Below are 17,658 nucleotides of genomic sequence, written 5' to 3' on the forward strand. Positions count from 1 at the left end.
TTTCTTTTGCATGTTTGCTGACATCTGGTGGAAAGTCTTTGCTGCTGCGGTTTTCCTCTTCAGGCAGGGATGTCATCTTTTTGTTTATTTTTTTAGGCCAAGGACCCATTGGTGAAAATATACAGAGCAGAGATCCTTGTTACAAATTGTGAAAATTGTGTTGCATTTTAAGCCTGGCCTACAATATCATGTGTATATTACCATAGTCTTGTATTTACTTACATTACACATTTAAAAATAAAAGGAGACATTCCAAAACGAAAATATATTATGTAATATTTTAATATGTAATATATGTATACAACTAATTTTTGTGGAAGAAACATATGTGAGCTTAAACAATCATTGGCAGACCTCCAGTTTATGTTCTTTGATTTAAATGTGGGATTTTTTGCTTATTTAATGACAGCATACAATAATTTAGAAATAGCAACAGATGCGGTGTCCTCCCCGTGCTTGTGTTACCTGCACACCACACCCAGTAATCACAACTGATGGCCTCCATTATGTGTTTGGTCCATTTTTTATGACATTCTGACAAGGTCAAATGGGTGGAGTCTTTCAGTCCATGCCGGGGCATGTGCTTTCTATGAGGATCTCATAAATATGAAGAAATAAGCATTATTTTAAAATTAGACTACATTTACAGTACTTTTTTTTTACATTTTCTGAAGAAAATGTGAGTGCCTGTGCAAAATTCAGAATTTTACTAAATGGTCAAAAAGGTATTCTAGCTGGTTGCTAGGGTGTTCCGGATGGTTACTAGGTGATTGTTTACTGGCCCCGGGTCAAATGATGCCCTGCCTACACACCAAATTTTTAAAGTGATATTTCACCCAAAAATGAAAATTCTGTCATTAATTATTTTCCCTCATGTCATCCCAAGCTTTAAAATACAAATTAAGATATTTTTGATGAAATCCCAGAGCTTTCTGACCCTGCATAGACAGCAACGGAACCTCCACATTCAAGTCCAAGAAAGGATGTAAGGACATCGTTAAAATAGTCCATGTGACAGTGGTTCAACTCTAATTTTATGAAGCTACAAGAATACTTTTTGTTTTTGCAAAAAAAATAAAAATAAAATAACCAGTTTATTTAACAATTTCTTCTCTTCCCTGTCACTGTCCGCCGCCATTCACGAGAGTACCATGATATGTGCGTGTGCAATCTTCTGCTCATAAACAAGGTATTAGACTAAGGAATATTTCATTTCAAAATCAAATATTAATTTTTTCGCATGCGGGTTCTACATCAGAACGCCGGCTCCTGCGTCAGCAGCATCACACGCATGCGTCACGATAGAAAGCTCTTGGATATCATCAAAAAATCTTAATTTGTGTTCCAAAGATGAACAAAGGTCTTACAGGTTTGAAGCAACATGGAAGGACATAAGTAATTAATGACAGAATTTTCATTTTTAGGTGAACTATCCCTTTAATACTTAATGCTAAATATTTAAGTTAACTTATGAGCAATAATATGCTTGTCTTGGCAAACACCACTAATGATATAATTGTCCTTTTGACACAACAAACTGAGTTTATTTATTTTTTAATTTGTCTCACTTTATCTCTTTTTGTCTCTCCATTTGTATAATTGTATAAGTTTATAATTTGTATTGTCAGATAAAAGCGTCTGCTAAATGAGTAAATGTAAATATACCTGGTGCACTTCTGCCTTTGGTCAAAAGAGGGCGCAAGAGGAGAGATTCACAACTTTCTCAATATTCCTCCGTGAATTAATCGAAATTACATATGGAACTTTAAGATATATGTGTTATAAATATGTGTTATCCCTGTGAAGTCTGACATAGTAGTCCAAAAAAAGAAGAAAAAAGAGAGAAAAACTTAAAAATTAATTGTGTTTTTCTTTGATACATCAGGACAAAAAAGAAAAAGTTGCTGATATGGAAATGGCCAATAAGTAAAATAAAATTCTGATTGCAATGCAACTCAATGAGCTCTTTATAACTGAATAGCAGAATTCTTACATATAATACATATGAACAGTTGTCACTGTATCTGCCAATAATATGTCTGAGTAGGAAGATGATATTTAAATGCATAGTTTTAAGATCAAAGCTCTGTAGTTTCAAAACGTATAATGCAATGCAATGTAATAATGATTGAGAGATGAACAAATAAATGTTCCTCAAAGGTCTTTGAATGATACTCGTTTTAACAATTTTTTCAAAAAAATAAAAAATAAAAATAAATAAAATGTATGTATGGATAATCAAGTAAATATTCAGTCCAGTAAGTGTTTTTACAGCAAAAAGACACATGAACCACAAAGTGGATGTTTTCACAATTGTACTAAAATTAATTTTACTTGCTAAAAATCAATCAGATGACAGATGACACCTGCTGCCAAATGATGTTTCATTTTGTAAACTAAAGCCTATTGACTATTTTCCCCTAAATATGTCCTGGCAAACTTACTTTTTAGAGAACTGCACATTTTAAGTCACAGGGTCTTTGAATTCACTGTTAATTATACTACGCTAGATCATGCTGATCTCAAATGATTCCAGTTATGCTTGATTATGTTTCTGCTCAAACCCCTCGTTCTTTTCAGAAGGCTACTAAATCACTTTCATTCATACTGCGCTGATCCCTTCTTTATGTTAACAATTCATCCTGTCTTCCTCTTCCCTGCTCTCCCGTTTTTTTTTTGTCGGCTTTTTTGCGCTCCTTCGTTGCTTCGTTGTTTTTTTTTTTTTTTTCTTCCACTCTCACCAGGTAACCAGACCTCCTGTGGGGGGTGTTGAGTTTCCACTTTCCCAGAGAAGGAGACAATTTGAGCCTCACAAAGCCCACAAAAGCTGTATGGCAGCGTCCCTCCTCTCTCGCTCTCGGTCCTTTCTCCCTCTAATTCGCCACTGTCCGTGTGCCTTCCTCACTATTCCCTTGGCTGTTTTATCTCTTTGCTCTCTTTCTCTCTCTTTCTCTTTCTCTCTCCCTTTTTTTGGTTTCAATCAGATATACTGGCAAAAATAATTGCGGGGCAAACTGTGAAACACATATACGCACATTGGCAAAAATCACATCAGACCTCAGTTGTTCACAAGATATGGGAAAGAAATCAAATAAAGTAAACAGTGATTGGTATCTTCTCTGCTGCTTCGCTCGATACAAAACACTTGTGTGTGTGTGTGTGTGCAGCTGGACAGCAAAGAACAAGTGTAACTGAGTCGATGTGGCAGGCGGGGGGGCGGGGGGATCTATATGAGTGTTGGTTTACAGTGTGCAACGATGACAGCAGTGGCACCGTGAGAGACGAGCCGAGATTCACCCTGTGACCTCTCATGCTGTCGCTCACTGAGAAAAATACTGCGTCATTATAGTTTACTGTGCCGTTTACTGCAGTTAAAGGAGTCAGTCACTCAGAAATGAAAATTCGGGCATCATTTATTGACTCTGTCATCTGTGAAATTTAAAAGGAGATGTTTTGTAGCATGTTTGCACTGCACTTTTCTGTGCAGTGAAGGGATGCAGAGACCACGGCAGAGAGGAACACTTTAATTTAATTTAATTTAATTTAGTGCACTGATAACAGCATGTAAATAAAAGGTTGTTTAAAAGTTTTTACTGTAAAAGTTTTTACTTTTACTCTTTTAAACACACACACACACACACACACACACACACACTCTTTTAAAAAAAAAAAAAAAAAAAAAAACACACACACATCTAATAACATTTTAATGGTATGCTTTAAACAGCATAAAAAGTTTACTTCTCAAAAGTTTGTGGAGTTAGTAAGATTTTTTAAGACATGAATACTTTTATTCAGCAAGTACAGAATTAAATTGATCAAAAATATAAACAGTAAAGACATTTATAAAGTCACAAAATATTTATATTTCAAATAAATTGAACTTTCTACTCATCAAGGAAATCCTAAAATTAATTTTGTATTATTACTATTATTATTATAAATGGCTGCTGAAATTTCTGATTTTTTTTTTATATATTGCAATACTAAACAGTTTTTTTTAAAGTTGTAATAATACTTTATAATTTTACTGTTTTTACATCAAGTAAATGCAGCTTTGGTGAGCTTAAGAGAATTATTTAGAACTATAGTGTACACTCATATATATATATTTTTAAATATGTTATTTCTATGGTGCTTTTAAGGTGTTTTTGTTAGTTTCATTGTATGGAAAAGAGCAGCTTGGACCTTCTGCAAGTGTCCTTTAGTGTTCCATGGAAGAAATAAGAACATGAAGGTGACTGAATGATGTGAGAATTTTTTTATGAAATATTTCTTAGTCTATGTCGAAGTAGGGGCTTTTCAAAAAATAAAAAGGGGAAAAATGTTGTAATGAATTCAGTTTTGGCTGAATAAGTCCTGGCCTTTCCAGCACCCAAAATAACAAAAATCAAAAGAAAAGAGTCTGTTAAAAACAAGCCTGTTAAAACAATCTCTCTCTAGATGAAGGCCACAAACTTTAAAAATGCTTTTGCAGATTTGGAACAACATGAAGAAACTGGGGAACAATGGATATTCAGATTGAGATCATTATCAACAGTTTTCACATCTTCTGACGAAAATGTGAATGGTGCATCCCCATGCAAATCTCCCCTCCTCAATATGTAATAATAAGACCTAAGGCATTACTTTGCGGTTGCTAGGGTGTTGCTATGTGGTTACTTTATGACCAAGAGTCAAAAGAGTTCACCCTCAAGTCTCTGTGATATTTTGATCTTTATAAGTGGCCTGGGTCCTTCTCAATGCAGCTATAGGATTTCTTCACCAATTGTATTATTTGTCAGGTGAAAACAAAGTTTATACAGCTCTTGGACCGCTATACACTGAAAAAAAAGTAGGAAAATGAAATGCTATTTCAGTTTAATTTGTTTAGTTTACTGCTGATATTATTAATATATTTTTTTTTTCAGTTTACTAGAAATTTCTGTGTGAAATGTCTAACTTGTTTGCTTCAATAATTTCTTAAAATGTAAAAAAAAAAAAAATGGTGTTATTGAAATTAGCTGAAAACATAACAAGAAATACTGTAACATTTTCCAAGACTTTTGGTGTGGTACTCACAAAAACTCACAAAAAGCCTTGAAATTGTATTGCACTGACAAACACCATTGTTTATTATCAATATTTTCATAAGCAAATTTTATGTTGTTTAAAGGATGTTGAAATATTTGTACTGTAAATATATAATATATATATATATATATATATATATATATATATATATATATATGTATGTATGTATGTATGTATGTATGTCTTATAGTAACAAATATTTAAACATCCTTTAGTTTTAAATAGGATTGGCATTTTTTTTTCATATATATATAATTTGTTTTAAGCATAAATCTAAAAACATTAATGATATTTATGCTTTAAACGTTTTTGAAAATGTGCAAAATTTAATACATTTTACTTCTCATTACCTGTTCAAAAGTTTGGAATCAGTATGTTTTTTTTTTTTTTTTTTTTTATAAATTTATATTTTAATTCTGCAAGGATGCATTAAATTGAAACCATGTGAGAAACTAAATCTATTTGCTATTAATCATTTAGTAATTAAAGCAAACATGTTCAGTGAATAATGACTTAAATATCACACAGGTTAATTTTATGGTGCTTTTTCAGTCTTTTAGGAGTTTGATGGCTCTTATGCTACAATTTTATGGAAAAGAGCTGCTTGTACATTCTGCCTAACATCCGTTTTTATGCTCCACAGATGAAAGAAAGTGTCAGGGGTTTGCAACTCATAAGTAAACAATGACAGAATTTCCCTTTCAGGGTAAACTTCCCCTTTAAGAACACACCAAACCAATTCACCTGATCTGACATATGTTAAACAAATAAAAAGTAAAAATAAATGTCCCCTGGTCAGTAGGGGATTCCCATGTCCTCCGTCTTGACCCCCACCAAAATCCTTCAGTAACCCATTCACTAACCAGGCAGTTCCAAAACGAACCCCCCTTCATCCCACAGAAAGAGGGAACGCTGTGGTCCTATAAATAGAGGCGAGGAATGGTGCTGATATGTTGAAGGAAGGAGGGGGGCATGGAAAAAGGATTAAGAGAGATATTCGACTGGTGATCGGGCTGTTCTTGCAGCCTGTGGATCTCTGACTCAGGTAATCTGGATAGGAGGGATGTCACATGTGAGTTTCGTGCGATCTTGATGACAGTACAATTGGCCTTGATGTGCTCGTTTTGCTCCATCTCTTTCTCTATTTACCTCTCTTCCTTTTGGCAGCAGTGCTGCGCCTTCCCCCTAAGGATAAGATGTGTGTTCAGTATTGGAGGTAAAGGTGTGATGACTGTACATCGTGTTCAGGTGCTTACTTCCTGAATGGAAACAGTCTGTCTTCCTTATTGGCTCATCGGATGCTCTTATCCAATCAGAATCTGGCCAAGTTCACTCCTTGGTAACTTAATGTAAGAAGATTTACAGGGAGTCTAGATCTAAATTGAACATGTTGTGCTATATAACTTGCCTACTGCAATCACTCACACAAACAGATACACGTTCAGCTGTCTGAGTCAGTTTGCTAAGGTTAATTGGCATGACTATACACATTTACAATATTTATGAAGCATTTACAGGTCAGAGATCACAATATGAACTGAATATAGCTTGTAAAAAATATTTTTCAAAGTTTTAAATAAAGCATAGATTATTGGAGTACATTTTCCAAGAAAACACTATTTCATTCTTCAAAATTTAACATTTAATTTAATGTATTACTTTCAATTTCTTTGTAATTATTTTGTGAAATTTACTAGCAAATTCTTCGTAAAAATTATTTCTATACAATTTTTATATATCATTTAAATATATATATATATATATATATATATATATATATATATATATATATATATATATATATATATATAATATATATATATATTTATAATATATATATATATAATTTTTATCTATAATTTCAGGTTAGTTTTTTTTTTTTTTTATTATAAAGAAATCCATACCTTTATTCATCAAGGATGCATTAAACTGATCAAAAGTAAAGACATTTATAAATTCACTAAATAATTATATTTTAAAATAAATGCTGTTTTTTAAAAGAGAAATACTTTCTAGTCATCAAAGAATTTTGAAAAAATAGGCAGCAAAATACAACATTTTCAACCTTGAAAATAATCAGAAATATTTCTTGAGCAGCAAATCAGCATATTATTATGATTTCTGAAGGATCATGTGACACTGAAGACTGGGGTAATGATGCTGAAAATTCAGCTTTACATCACATTTACATTAAAATATGTTCAAGTAGAACATCATTATTTTAAATTGTAATAATATTTCAAAATATTACTGTTTTACTATATTTTTGATTAAATAAATGCAGCCTTGGTGAGCAAAAACAATTTTTAAAAATAAATAAATAAAAATGTATTGTCTGTAGCCCTAATGGTGACTTTTCTCTCATTCATTTTTGCACTTTATCTCAAAAATTAGGAAAAGACAAAGAGGCCAAAGTTAGGCCTCCTTTCCTGCTTAACAGAATCAGTGAGTCGGGAGCAGGTCTCAGGGTTGACAGAGGTTAAAGAGCAACAATAGCATGTGAGACCCAGGGTCAAAAGAGCCACAGGAGTGATGAATGGCCAAGAAAATCACACTAGTTTGTGTGACTGTGCAAGTTTGGGTAAAGAAAGAGTGGGAAGAAACAGAGCAAAACATTTCATCGTCATGTTTCATAAGACTATTTTATGATATAATAAACTTTTAGAATGCAAGGCTAAAGCAATCAACATTATTGTGGGAAAAAAGCATATAGTGGAGACTCCAATAAATATTTCTCAGGGTGGGTTTCATTTCTGAAAGTCAGTTTCTTTTCATTTACCACAAATTGCATGTTGTCACACTATATGGGGTAAGTTGTCACATTGGGTTATAGATATTAATATGAAAGGTAACACTCATATTGTTTTAGCCAGCATAAATTGTATTTAATAAATTATATATAATTACAACATTTGTAACAATATACCCCAATTTGACATTTATGAAACTATGAAAACTTGTTTCCACCGTTTTTTTTTTTTTCTAATCCCGTGGCAGAAACAATCTTTCATATGAAACATGTTAAAATCCAGTTAAGATGTGTGGCTTTATTGTTTACTTGTTACCCAACAGCTACAGCAAAAATGTGATGGGAATGTAACTTCAGAAGACAGAATTCACAAATATAATTTTCATTTATGGCAATTTTCTACATACAAAAGCACTGCTGGAGAAAAGAAGAATTTGTGTAATTGAACTTCTGACTCAAAATTTCATAACCTCTGTGACAACTAGCCCCAGTGCCCCCTGTAAATATGCCATATTCTTTATCTGGGGTGTAACTTCTTATTTTGCTTTCTTCAGCTCTTTTGTGCAGTTCCAGAACCTGCTTCATTGACTCCTGTCCTGTCATGTCCAAACCAACTTCAAAGGACTGTGTTTAAGCCGCCAGCCAGTGCAAAAGAATAAAAAGTTGCATATGAAAACAGATGTACATCACTCATTGTCACCCACTGTTGAGGTACTTTTCCTGTGCAATTCTCATAATGAGGTTGAGATTTATCATAAATGCATCTTGTCTCGTCATTCTGTTTTTCAACCTCTTCTCAACCCCCTTTCAAACTAATTCTTTACCCTCCCCCTCTCCCTCTTTCTATTTATTCAAAGCCATTGATCATGCATGCAGAAATTTAGCACGCCCATAGCTCCAGTCGGGAGCGCTGGGGCGCTGTCCTACATACTGCTTCTTCACACACACACACACACACACACACACACACACACACACACACACACACATATACAACACACACACACACACACACACACACACACACACACACACACACACACACACACACACACTTGTACTGAGACCACAATCAAATATACAAGCATGCACCCACACCCACACACACACACCGGGCAACCGTGCTGACAAACTCTTGAGCCGTGATACATAAGCACGCAAATTTTTTACAAATTGTGGCATGCATTCCTACCTGTTCAGCCTATGAACTGCTCTCAAAACTTTTGGTGCATGAGTATGATTTTGGATCTGATAATTCAGATTTTCACTTTGCATCTGTTTTCTTGTCATCCACTGAAATATCACGTTGCATATATTTAACTTGTACTACTTTCTTTTTGCAGGTGCACTTCTGCTCTAGCTTTTGTGCTCTTAACTGCTGATATTGTTGGCTTTTGTATGATAAATTGCTTTGGATAACAAAATGATTAAATGTAAATGTCATAGAGATGCAGATGCAGATGTCATTTTTATTTTGCTTTATTGAAGTAAACAAATTAGGAAACATAAAATCCACATTTTATTTTTGCATGAGATGTTTTGTGAACCACATAGTTTGGTATAAATTGTTTACATTTTTGGAATTATGTTTCAAGGTAAATGTGCTCAGAGCCAGTAAATATATTTTGGAACAGGCTTTAATATTCCGAATTATTAAACTATTTTTTTCAGCCTGCATGACCTCTGAATGTCAGTACAAATCACAAAATAACAAAACATTAAAAATGATAACAATACCATGTGAGACGCTGATGTTTATGAGGAACAATGCACACCTCCCTGAGGACTACAAATGGTTGTGGTCAGTCTGTAAGCCCCACCCACACATACAAACCACCAATCACCTGGTCTTCACTTTGTGCCAATTCAGGCCTCTGAAATCCAGACTACCAATCACCAAACTCAGCCTGATGCTGTGTGATATTGGCTGCTGCTTGGCTATAGACAGCGCTGGGTTGGTTTGGTTGATAATACACACAATAGACACAACAGTCTTAATCTATGTATTTGTCTGTCTGTCTATCTGTATATCATCTGTATCACTGTCTACTTCTTATTTTATATTCTTTTATATATATATATCATAGTATATAATATATATATTCTTTTATATATATATATCACAGTCTGTTGTGTTTTTTTTTTTTTTCTGTTGATTGTTCATTCTTTCTTTTTTTTCATCATCTTTTTATTCTATCTATCTATCTATCTATCTATCTATCTATCTATCTATCTATCTATCTGTCTATCTGTCTGTCTGTCTGTCTGTCTGTCTGTCTGTCTGTCTGTCTGTCTGTCTCTTTCTTCAGACTGACCACGTTTCGACTTGACTACTGTACAACAGCACATGAAAGCGGGCGGCGGTGAGAAAGAGGGGGCGGAGCAGACTACGAGAGTCCGGGAAAAGTCGAACGGGAGGCGGTGCCTACGTGTGTGCGTAATCCACGCTTGGCCCGTCCTCCTCCAGACGGGCTCCCTCCCCCACCCCCTCGGGCCACCCGCTCTTGAGTTGGAGACTCCTGGCTCCCGTTCGGCTCACAGTCCGGGCAACAGAGGGACACGGGAATGGACACAGAAGGGAGTCAGAGCAGCCTGTCGTCCTCCACGCAGGACTCCCCACACGACCCCTGGTAAAGCTTCCTTTCTGCGCGCTCCGCTTGACTTTTCCTCGCGAACGGGAGATGTATATATAAATCTATTCATTTAAACCTGAGAGTTCTGGGACCAAGAGGAAAGACAGCACCGGAGACAAAAGACACAAGCGCGGGTTCCTTTACGAAAGAGCGAAAATGGAAACAATGTAACAGCCAGGAGCCTCACTGTTACATTGTTTCCATGCTCCCTCTTACTAGGACGCGCGCTGTTACATTGTTTCCATCTGTTACATTTGGAACTGTTATATTGTTTCCAACACATTATATTATTACATTCCATTTCGCTTTTTCAAACGGGGATGATCGAACTTCTTACTTTTTAACGGAGAGGAAATAATCAGTTCTGCGTTTTCATTGGAAATAACGGCACCCATCCATCCATCATGGCCGAATTACACTTTTCCGCTTGCTTTATGATGATTTTTGCGTGTTGATTACTGTATTTACACATGCACCAATAATCGGTAGCGTTTCAGTTGACTTTCAGGTGTCTGATCTGACTTTCTTTTTCACCTTTCAGCAAAATGTTCATCGGCGGGTTGAGCTGGCAGACGACACAAGGTGAGACATCCTGCGTGCTACTTCCACAAAAAGTCTCACGCATGGTCTGCTATGAGCTCGTAGGAGCATTTGTTTGGTTAGAAACAGAAAGCAAATAGTTCATGCACCAAGAAATCAAAGCATGCATTCAACGCGCGAGCCTAATGCTTTAGCTATTCATTACATAGGTGAATATTTATAGATCAATACTCGGCATGTTTTATCATAAAACGTCTCTTGCAATACTTCCACGAAAGCTACAGAAGATATATATATATATATCGTGGTGATTTAAGGTGAAAGCAAGGGCACTAGTTAGGAGGCACTGATGTGGTTGAATAAATGCAACATGCAGTGTGGAAAATCTCTGGTTGCATGCCTGTGTTGTTATTCAAATACTCAGCTTAGCTTGGAACATTATAATAAGAATGCTTACCAGAGCTTTATAATGAGCACTTTTGTTGAGATGCAAATGGTAAGTCTCATTGCTGAACTAGTATCAGCAAACTTTCAGTTTAAGGTACATCAAACATGATTTGCGTCACTAAACTGGTGTTATGAAATAAATGCATTCTGTTCTTCTTTCTCCAGAAGGGCTAAAGGAATACTTTTGTAAATTCGGCGAGGTGAAGGAGTGTATGGTGATGCGGGATCCGGTTACAAAGCGGTCGAGGTGAGGGGGAGGCGCGCGCACATCCACTGCTGACTTGTTTGTATGTGTGTTTTGTAACTTAATTCTTATGCGTAATGTTTGTGCATGCACTGCTTTTGCGCAGGGGGTTTGGATTTGTCACCTATGTAGACCAGACCGGTGTGGATAAAGTTTTGGCCCAAAACAGACACGAGCTGGATTCAAAAACAGTGAGTTTTTTTTCTCGATCATTTTATTATTCTGTATATCAGTGATTTGTTTGTTTATATAAATGCAAATATAATTGCACAGAATCTAGAAAAATTTAGTTCTGCATGCTCTACGAGGGTCAGTGTTACATCCAACTTGCATCAGTTACTGGCTACAAACAATGTTTTTTGGAGCACATGCTTCATATTCTTTAGTTTATCCCTTAAGCCCTCAGTCGGACGAATGCTTCTCGGTGGTTTTCGTTTCCTAAGATCATTTTAACTTCATATGCACGAGGCGCGAGGTCCGTTCCAGCAGGTCGGTCTGGCGCAGAGCGCGCCACATGAAAGCGTTCTTTCGCGCTTTTCATCGTCATGGCAACCAGGGGAGCGAAACGGGGCAGAAACAAACTTTTCAAAAGCTTCTAGCATTCGATCAAAACTGCAAAAGTCTTGTGTATATTCTTTAAGAACCTCTGTGAATGGTCGAGAAGTTAGTGTTATTATTATTTAATAAAACATGCTGTTATCGTAAAATATCATGGTATTCTTTGAAGTACAATGCAGTAATTCACTATTATGGTATCTATGCAAATAGCTCTATATTACCATTACTAAACTAAAGAATTAGATTCTGTTTTTGTCTGTCCACACTTGTGATGTGTGATAATTTGCTGTAGTCACATTTAAGACATGTTTGTTTTGTGTTATTATTTATTTTATTTAAGTTTGAGACCTGTATATTGAAGTCTAATTTAATTTGCATTATGTTTTTCAACTGGTTTTGCCTCAGAAGCCAGATTTGACAATCTTAAGTTAAACACTGAAATGTATGAAATGAGATGCACAGGTCCAAGAGTAGTCAAATGATTAATATGATATTGACTGAATAGGAAAATTGGCAATTTTGTAAACGCATAAGCAACAGCAGAAGTGATTTACCAGCCAAACACGCTGCTAAATGTTATAATATATTAGTCTTAGTGACGGGTGAACTTGTAGTACTATGAAGATTGTTTGGATGCACAGCCTTTGACGTCAACAACGAAAGATCACAAAAAAGAGCTTTAGCTCCTCTGTTTAAATAGTAAATTTTGCTATTATGACTTTGCATGGGTAAATGCTTGGATTTTATTATATTTATTTAGCTTTGTGTTATCCCTGATGTCTGTGAGCCGATCAGAACAGACTTGTAACTCATTTTTGGATGCAACCCACCAGTTGAGAATCACCGATGTAAATGGCATGAATATATGGTATTTCAGAATACTTAAGTACTGATATGACACAATTACCAAACTGTGAGGATTTTAATGGAAAGGAAAACAACCTGAAAAGCTATGAAACATAATACATGTTGAGCTCCAGAATTTTTTGTCCAGTATTGACCACATTGCACAGAGTAGCGTGCTTGCTAGTAGCTGTATTTGAATAAACGCCCAGGTCGTGTTTGAATATGTGAGTCCTGGGACTTCACTGATGGTCCTTTGTCAGATCTGTGTGGGTGTGTCAGCAGACAAAACCAGCCAGAGCTTTACTACAGAGATGCCCTTACGAGCTGTGTGTGTGTGTGTGTATTTATTTGTTGTAAAATTTGGGCTGTGTTGTGGCCTTTTTCTAGTCCTTTCACATTAAAGAATGAGGCTAGCCGAATTATGTTTAGATGCAAGTTTTGATGGTGACTTAAACACTACTGCTGCGCGGAGAGACTCATCCTCGCAACACTTCAGTCTCTTGGGTTCGGTCGTCATGTGGGACTGTCATCACCATAACAACTTTGTTGGTTATATCCGAGAGTGTCACACACTCTTAAACACACCCATTAACTGCTATGACCCTCCATAAGATATGCACAACACTTGATGTTGATGTGTAGAATAATGTAAAATCTCTTTATTTTCTGTTTTGAAAAATGGATGGCATCATTGTTACATTAAATGTAGTTTGAAATGATTATGTAATTCAAACATAAATCTAAAGTATTTTTTGCTTGAATTCATACGGAAGAAGGACAGATGAAGACATGTATTAAGTCAAAGTTTGCTATGTGTTTTATTTTCGTAATGCGTATTAATAAGTGAATCTTAAACGTAGGGCCAGGGTTTATCCTTTAGGAAACTGATTTTATTGAAAAAGACATTTTCTTCTATAATATGTCTATTAAGGAAGTAAATTTAATACTTATTTATGTGTATGGTCTTTTATGTTGTGAATTGTGCAGTTGTTTGTATGTTAGACAACAACTGGAGAAATATTTATGCAAACTTACACTACTTTTCAAAAGGTGGGGGACAGTACGATCTTTTTTTTATATAAATTAATACATTTGTTTGGAAAAGATGCATTAAAGTTTTCAAAAGAGACAGTAAAGACATTTGTATGGATCGTGGTACAAAATATTTATATTTAAAATAAATGCTGTTGTTTTGAACTTTAGGTTTTCACAAAAATATGAAGCAGCACAACTGTTTTCAGCATTGATAATAATAAAAATGCTTCCCGAGCAGCAAATCAGCATATTAGAATGATTTCTGAGTAATGATGCTGAAAATTCAGCTTTGCTTCACAGGAATAAATTACATTTTAAAAATATATTCACATAGAAAATAATTATTTGAAATTGTAACAATATTTCACAATATTACTGTATTTTCAGTCACGTAAAAAACATCCTGATACTGATAGTGTTGATATAAATCTCCATTACAGGTAGCCTATGAAATAAAGCTCTGTTTTCTGTGCTGTGGTGTGATGCAAAGGCTAATCAGTGTTAATTGTGTATTGATGGGTTTGAAAGGCCTTTTCGTATGGTATTTGAGGCTCTGTTGTGTTAATGTTTTCGTGGGGTCACTGAGGGGGTTGCTGTGGGTTATTAGGTCACTCCGGGGGGGTCTGAAAGGCTGCGTGGGGAGGGATTCGCAATAACAGGAAGCAATTTTGATAGATAAGACCATTGTGCAAACAGCTCCTTGTCCACTTTCAGCTGCATTTCGAGATTCCAGCTGAACTGCACAGGCATCGTCAACAGTCTGTAACACAGATGGCAGTATGTGCTGTTTTATTTGATATTTGATGTGGTACTGTAAAGTTTTGCATGTGACAGTAAAGCCTTTCCATGCTGTCCTTCTTCACTCAAAAATTTCAGTCCTTCTGTAGCCTTTTCTGGGTGTTTTCCTGTTTCTTGCATTTGCCATCCATGCGAGAAACTGAAAAGAAGATATTGTGAAAGGGTCCGTGTTGAAAACAGAAAGAATGTGCCATGCTGAGAGTGTTTTTTCATGCTATCGGCCCTTAGAAGAACGAGTGAAAGAGGATAGGCTGGTAGAGGGGTGTCTGAGCTCTGGAAACGAGAGGTCATATATTGTCAAATCTCATAAAAACAAAGCAAAATTACAAACAGACGTGATAGAATGTGCATTTATCCAACAATTGGATATAAATGATTTTTTTGTGTTGTGAATATTTTTTTTTTTTTTTTTTTTAAAATGTGTGCATGTACAATATTTTGAAATGTGTCTTAGCTGTATCTGTGTGCGTGTACAATATTTTGAAATGTGTCTTAGCTGTATCTTAACCCTGTAAAGCCTGATATATGAATAATAGTCAGAAAAAAAATATTGGAATTGACAAATAAAAAGTCAGTATTCCTCAAAATGAATAAAAATAATGCAACTTGGAATATGACGCAAACCTGCAATAATTAAATGTTAAACAACACAAATATCCTTTATGTATTTAATACCATTCTATAAACCAATGTCCTTGCTTCTGACCTTCGATGATCCAGTTCAACCATAGTAATAAGCAGGAATTACTCTAGACAAAGATTTGTGTGTCTTTTTTTATTGCTGAAGTGTGTTGAAATTTCTTCTTCTGCATTCTACTGTACGGACGTAAATTTACTTTCCCTTCAGCCTGAGGTGTAATCATTTCACTTTCGTTGTGAAAAGGCTTTTATATTTGCCAAAAATTGAAGTTTTTTATTTTAAAAACAAGCAAGCCATGTCCAGATTTAAAAAGTAATGCAAAAGTAACGTTACGCATTACTTTCCATAAAAAGTAACTAAGTAACGTAATTAGTTAATTTTTTATGGAGTAACGCAATATAGTAATGCATTACTTTTAAAAGTAACTTTCCCCAACACTGGTAATGCATTAGGAAAGACTACTAATAAAAGCATGCATTTCTTCCATTTGTTAAAAAAAATATAAACAAGGTCAATGCTATATAAAAAGACAAATGGCTAATATCAAACCTGAGCAAGTGCAAATGTGAGTCTTGATCCACATCTGTCAAATAAAGTAAATATTTGAACAAGTGCTTCAATTAAACATGTTCGTGTAGCAACAGAGATTAAAAACTGCTGCTTAATAAACACATCAGTTTTGCTTATTCAAATTTGCAATGAATGCACAAGCAATCTGACTGTTCATTCATTCCTGAAATTGCTTTTTCAGTTTTATTGCACATTCAGCTCTGATATGCTCATGTAGTTACAAGTTGAATTGATCATACAGCGAACAGATCTGCTAGACTCAATGGTTATTTATTCTTAATGGCGTGTGTTTGGTAGAAATGAGTTGCTGTTTTAATAGAAATAGACACAAAATGAAAGCATAGTAAAGAACGTATGTGTCTTTATAGCTCGTGGCTTGATGGGTTTATGTATTTAACTCTGCTTTTAACACGCAATGCTTGTGCATAATATGCTTTTTTTTTAATTTTAGCTTTTTAAAAGTTTTTCAGTTTGTATTTCAATGCCAGAGACAGTCCTGAGTTGTGCATCATGGAGAACTAGTACAAGGACACTTTAAATGGTTTGGATGAGAATCTCGTTGGAGGCCTTGAGTGCGTCATTGACGTGTATGCATGTGTATGTCGGTTTAGCGGCAGATTTTGGAGATTAGCTCTCAAATGCTGACAGCATGACGAGGTGCGGGCCACAGGATGGAGGGAGAAAAGAGAGAGAGAGAGAATTCCCTGACCGTAATTAGTATGGATCGTCAAAGCAACTAATCGGATTGAGGGAAACAAACTGGATCGCATTTCCGATGTAGCTACATGGCTAAAGCCAAAGCCTCTCCGGAGATTTTGCATCATGTCAGCACACACACACACACACACACACACACACACACACACACACACACACACACACACACACACACACACACACACACACTCACCTTTGTACCATCTTGGTCATGGTCTGGGGTTGTTGAGCCTCATTAACGAGCATCGTTAGCTAATTGCTTTGCCATTGTTCACTCATGCACAGTGACCTTGATGGCCCAGTCCCATATACAACAGCAGTTCTGCGTCCACCAGCACAATCAAACACCTTTAGTTTTAACACAGTGATGCACTGATATATAAATATTTGCCTGTACTGATAATGATTGTTTTTGTGTAAGTTTTGTATAAATAGTTTTAATTATGTTCCAGCTCAAGGAGGAATTTTGATTCCTTTCATGATCTCTACTTAAGCATCTTAAGATCTTTTTTCCTTTTTACAGTCTCCTTTATCTTGCTCACTACTAATATTCCTTGTAAAGCAGCCTAGGAACAATATGCATTGTTGATGTTGCTATCCATTTAAAAAAAGAATGTATTAGTAATGATATTATGTATGGCCGAAATTAAAGGTAATTTACTTCCTCTGAAATGAGGCATCAAAAGATTAAAATACACAGTATGAAAGTTTGATAACGGTTTACATTAAAACATTTTATTATTCAAATTTTGTTATAATTATTAAATATAATTTATAAAAATGATAAATAAAATATTGTTATTAATAT

General features: G+C 35.3%; 1 protein-coding gene across 1 annotated transcript in view; it reads left to right on the forward strand.

Annotated features, from left to right (window-relative positions):
• Positions 1–10,297: 10,297 nt before the first annotated feature.
• Positions 10,298–17,658, forward strand: part of LOC109084885 (RNA-binding protein Musashi homolog 1-like) — a 33,233-nt gene continuing 25,872 nt past the window's right edge. Inside the window, exons 1-4 of the mRNA XM_042752051.1 lie at positions 10,298–10,452; positions 10,997–11,037; positions 11,608–11,689; positions 11,793–11,877. Coding sequence (XP_042607985.1) covers positions 10,388–10,452; positions 10,997–11,037; positions 11,608–11,689; positions 11,793–11,877 — 273 coding nt within the window. The 5' untranslated portion in view covers positions 10,298–10,387. The remainder of the gene's footprint in view (positions 10,453–10,996; positions 11,038–11,607; positions 11,690–11,792; positions 11,878–17,658) is intronic.

The sequence above is a fragment of the Cyprinus carpio genome, chromosome A5 (genome assembly GCF_018340385.1).
Source record: "Cyprinus carpio isolate SPL01 chromosome A5, ASM1834038v1, whole genome shotgun sequence".
Taxonomy (NCBI): Eukaryota; Metazoa; Chordata; class Actinopteri; order Cypriniformes; family Cyprinidae; genus Cyprinus; species Cyprinus carpio.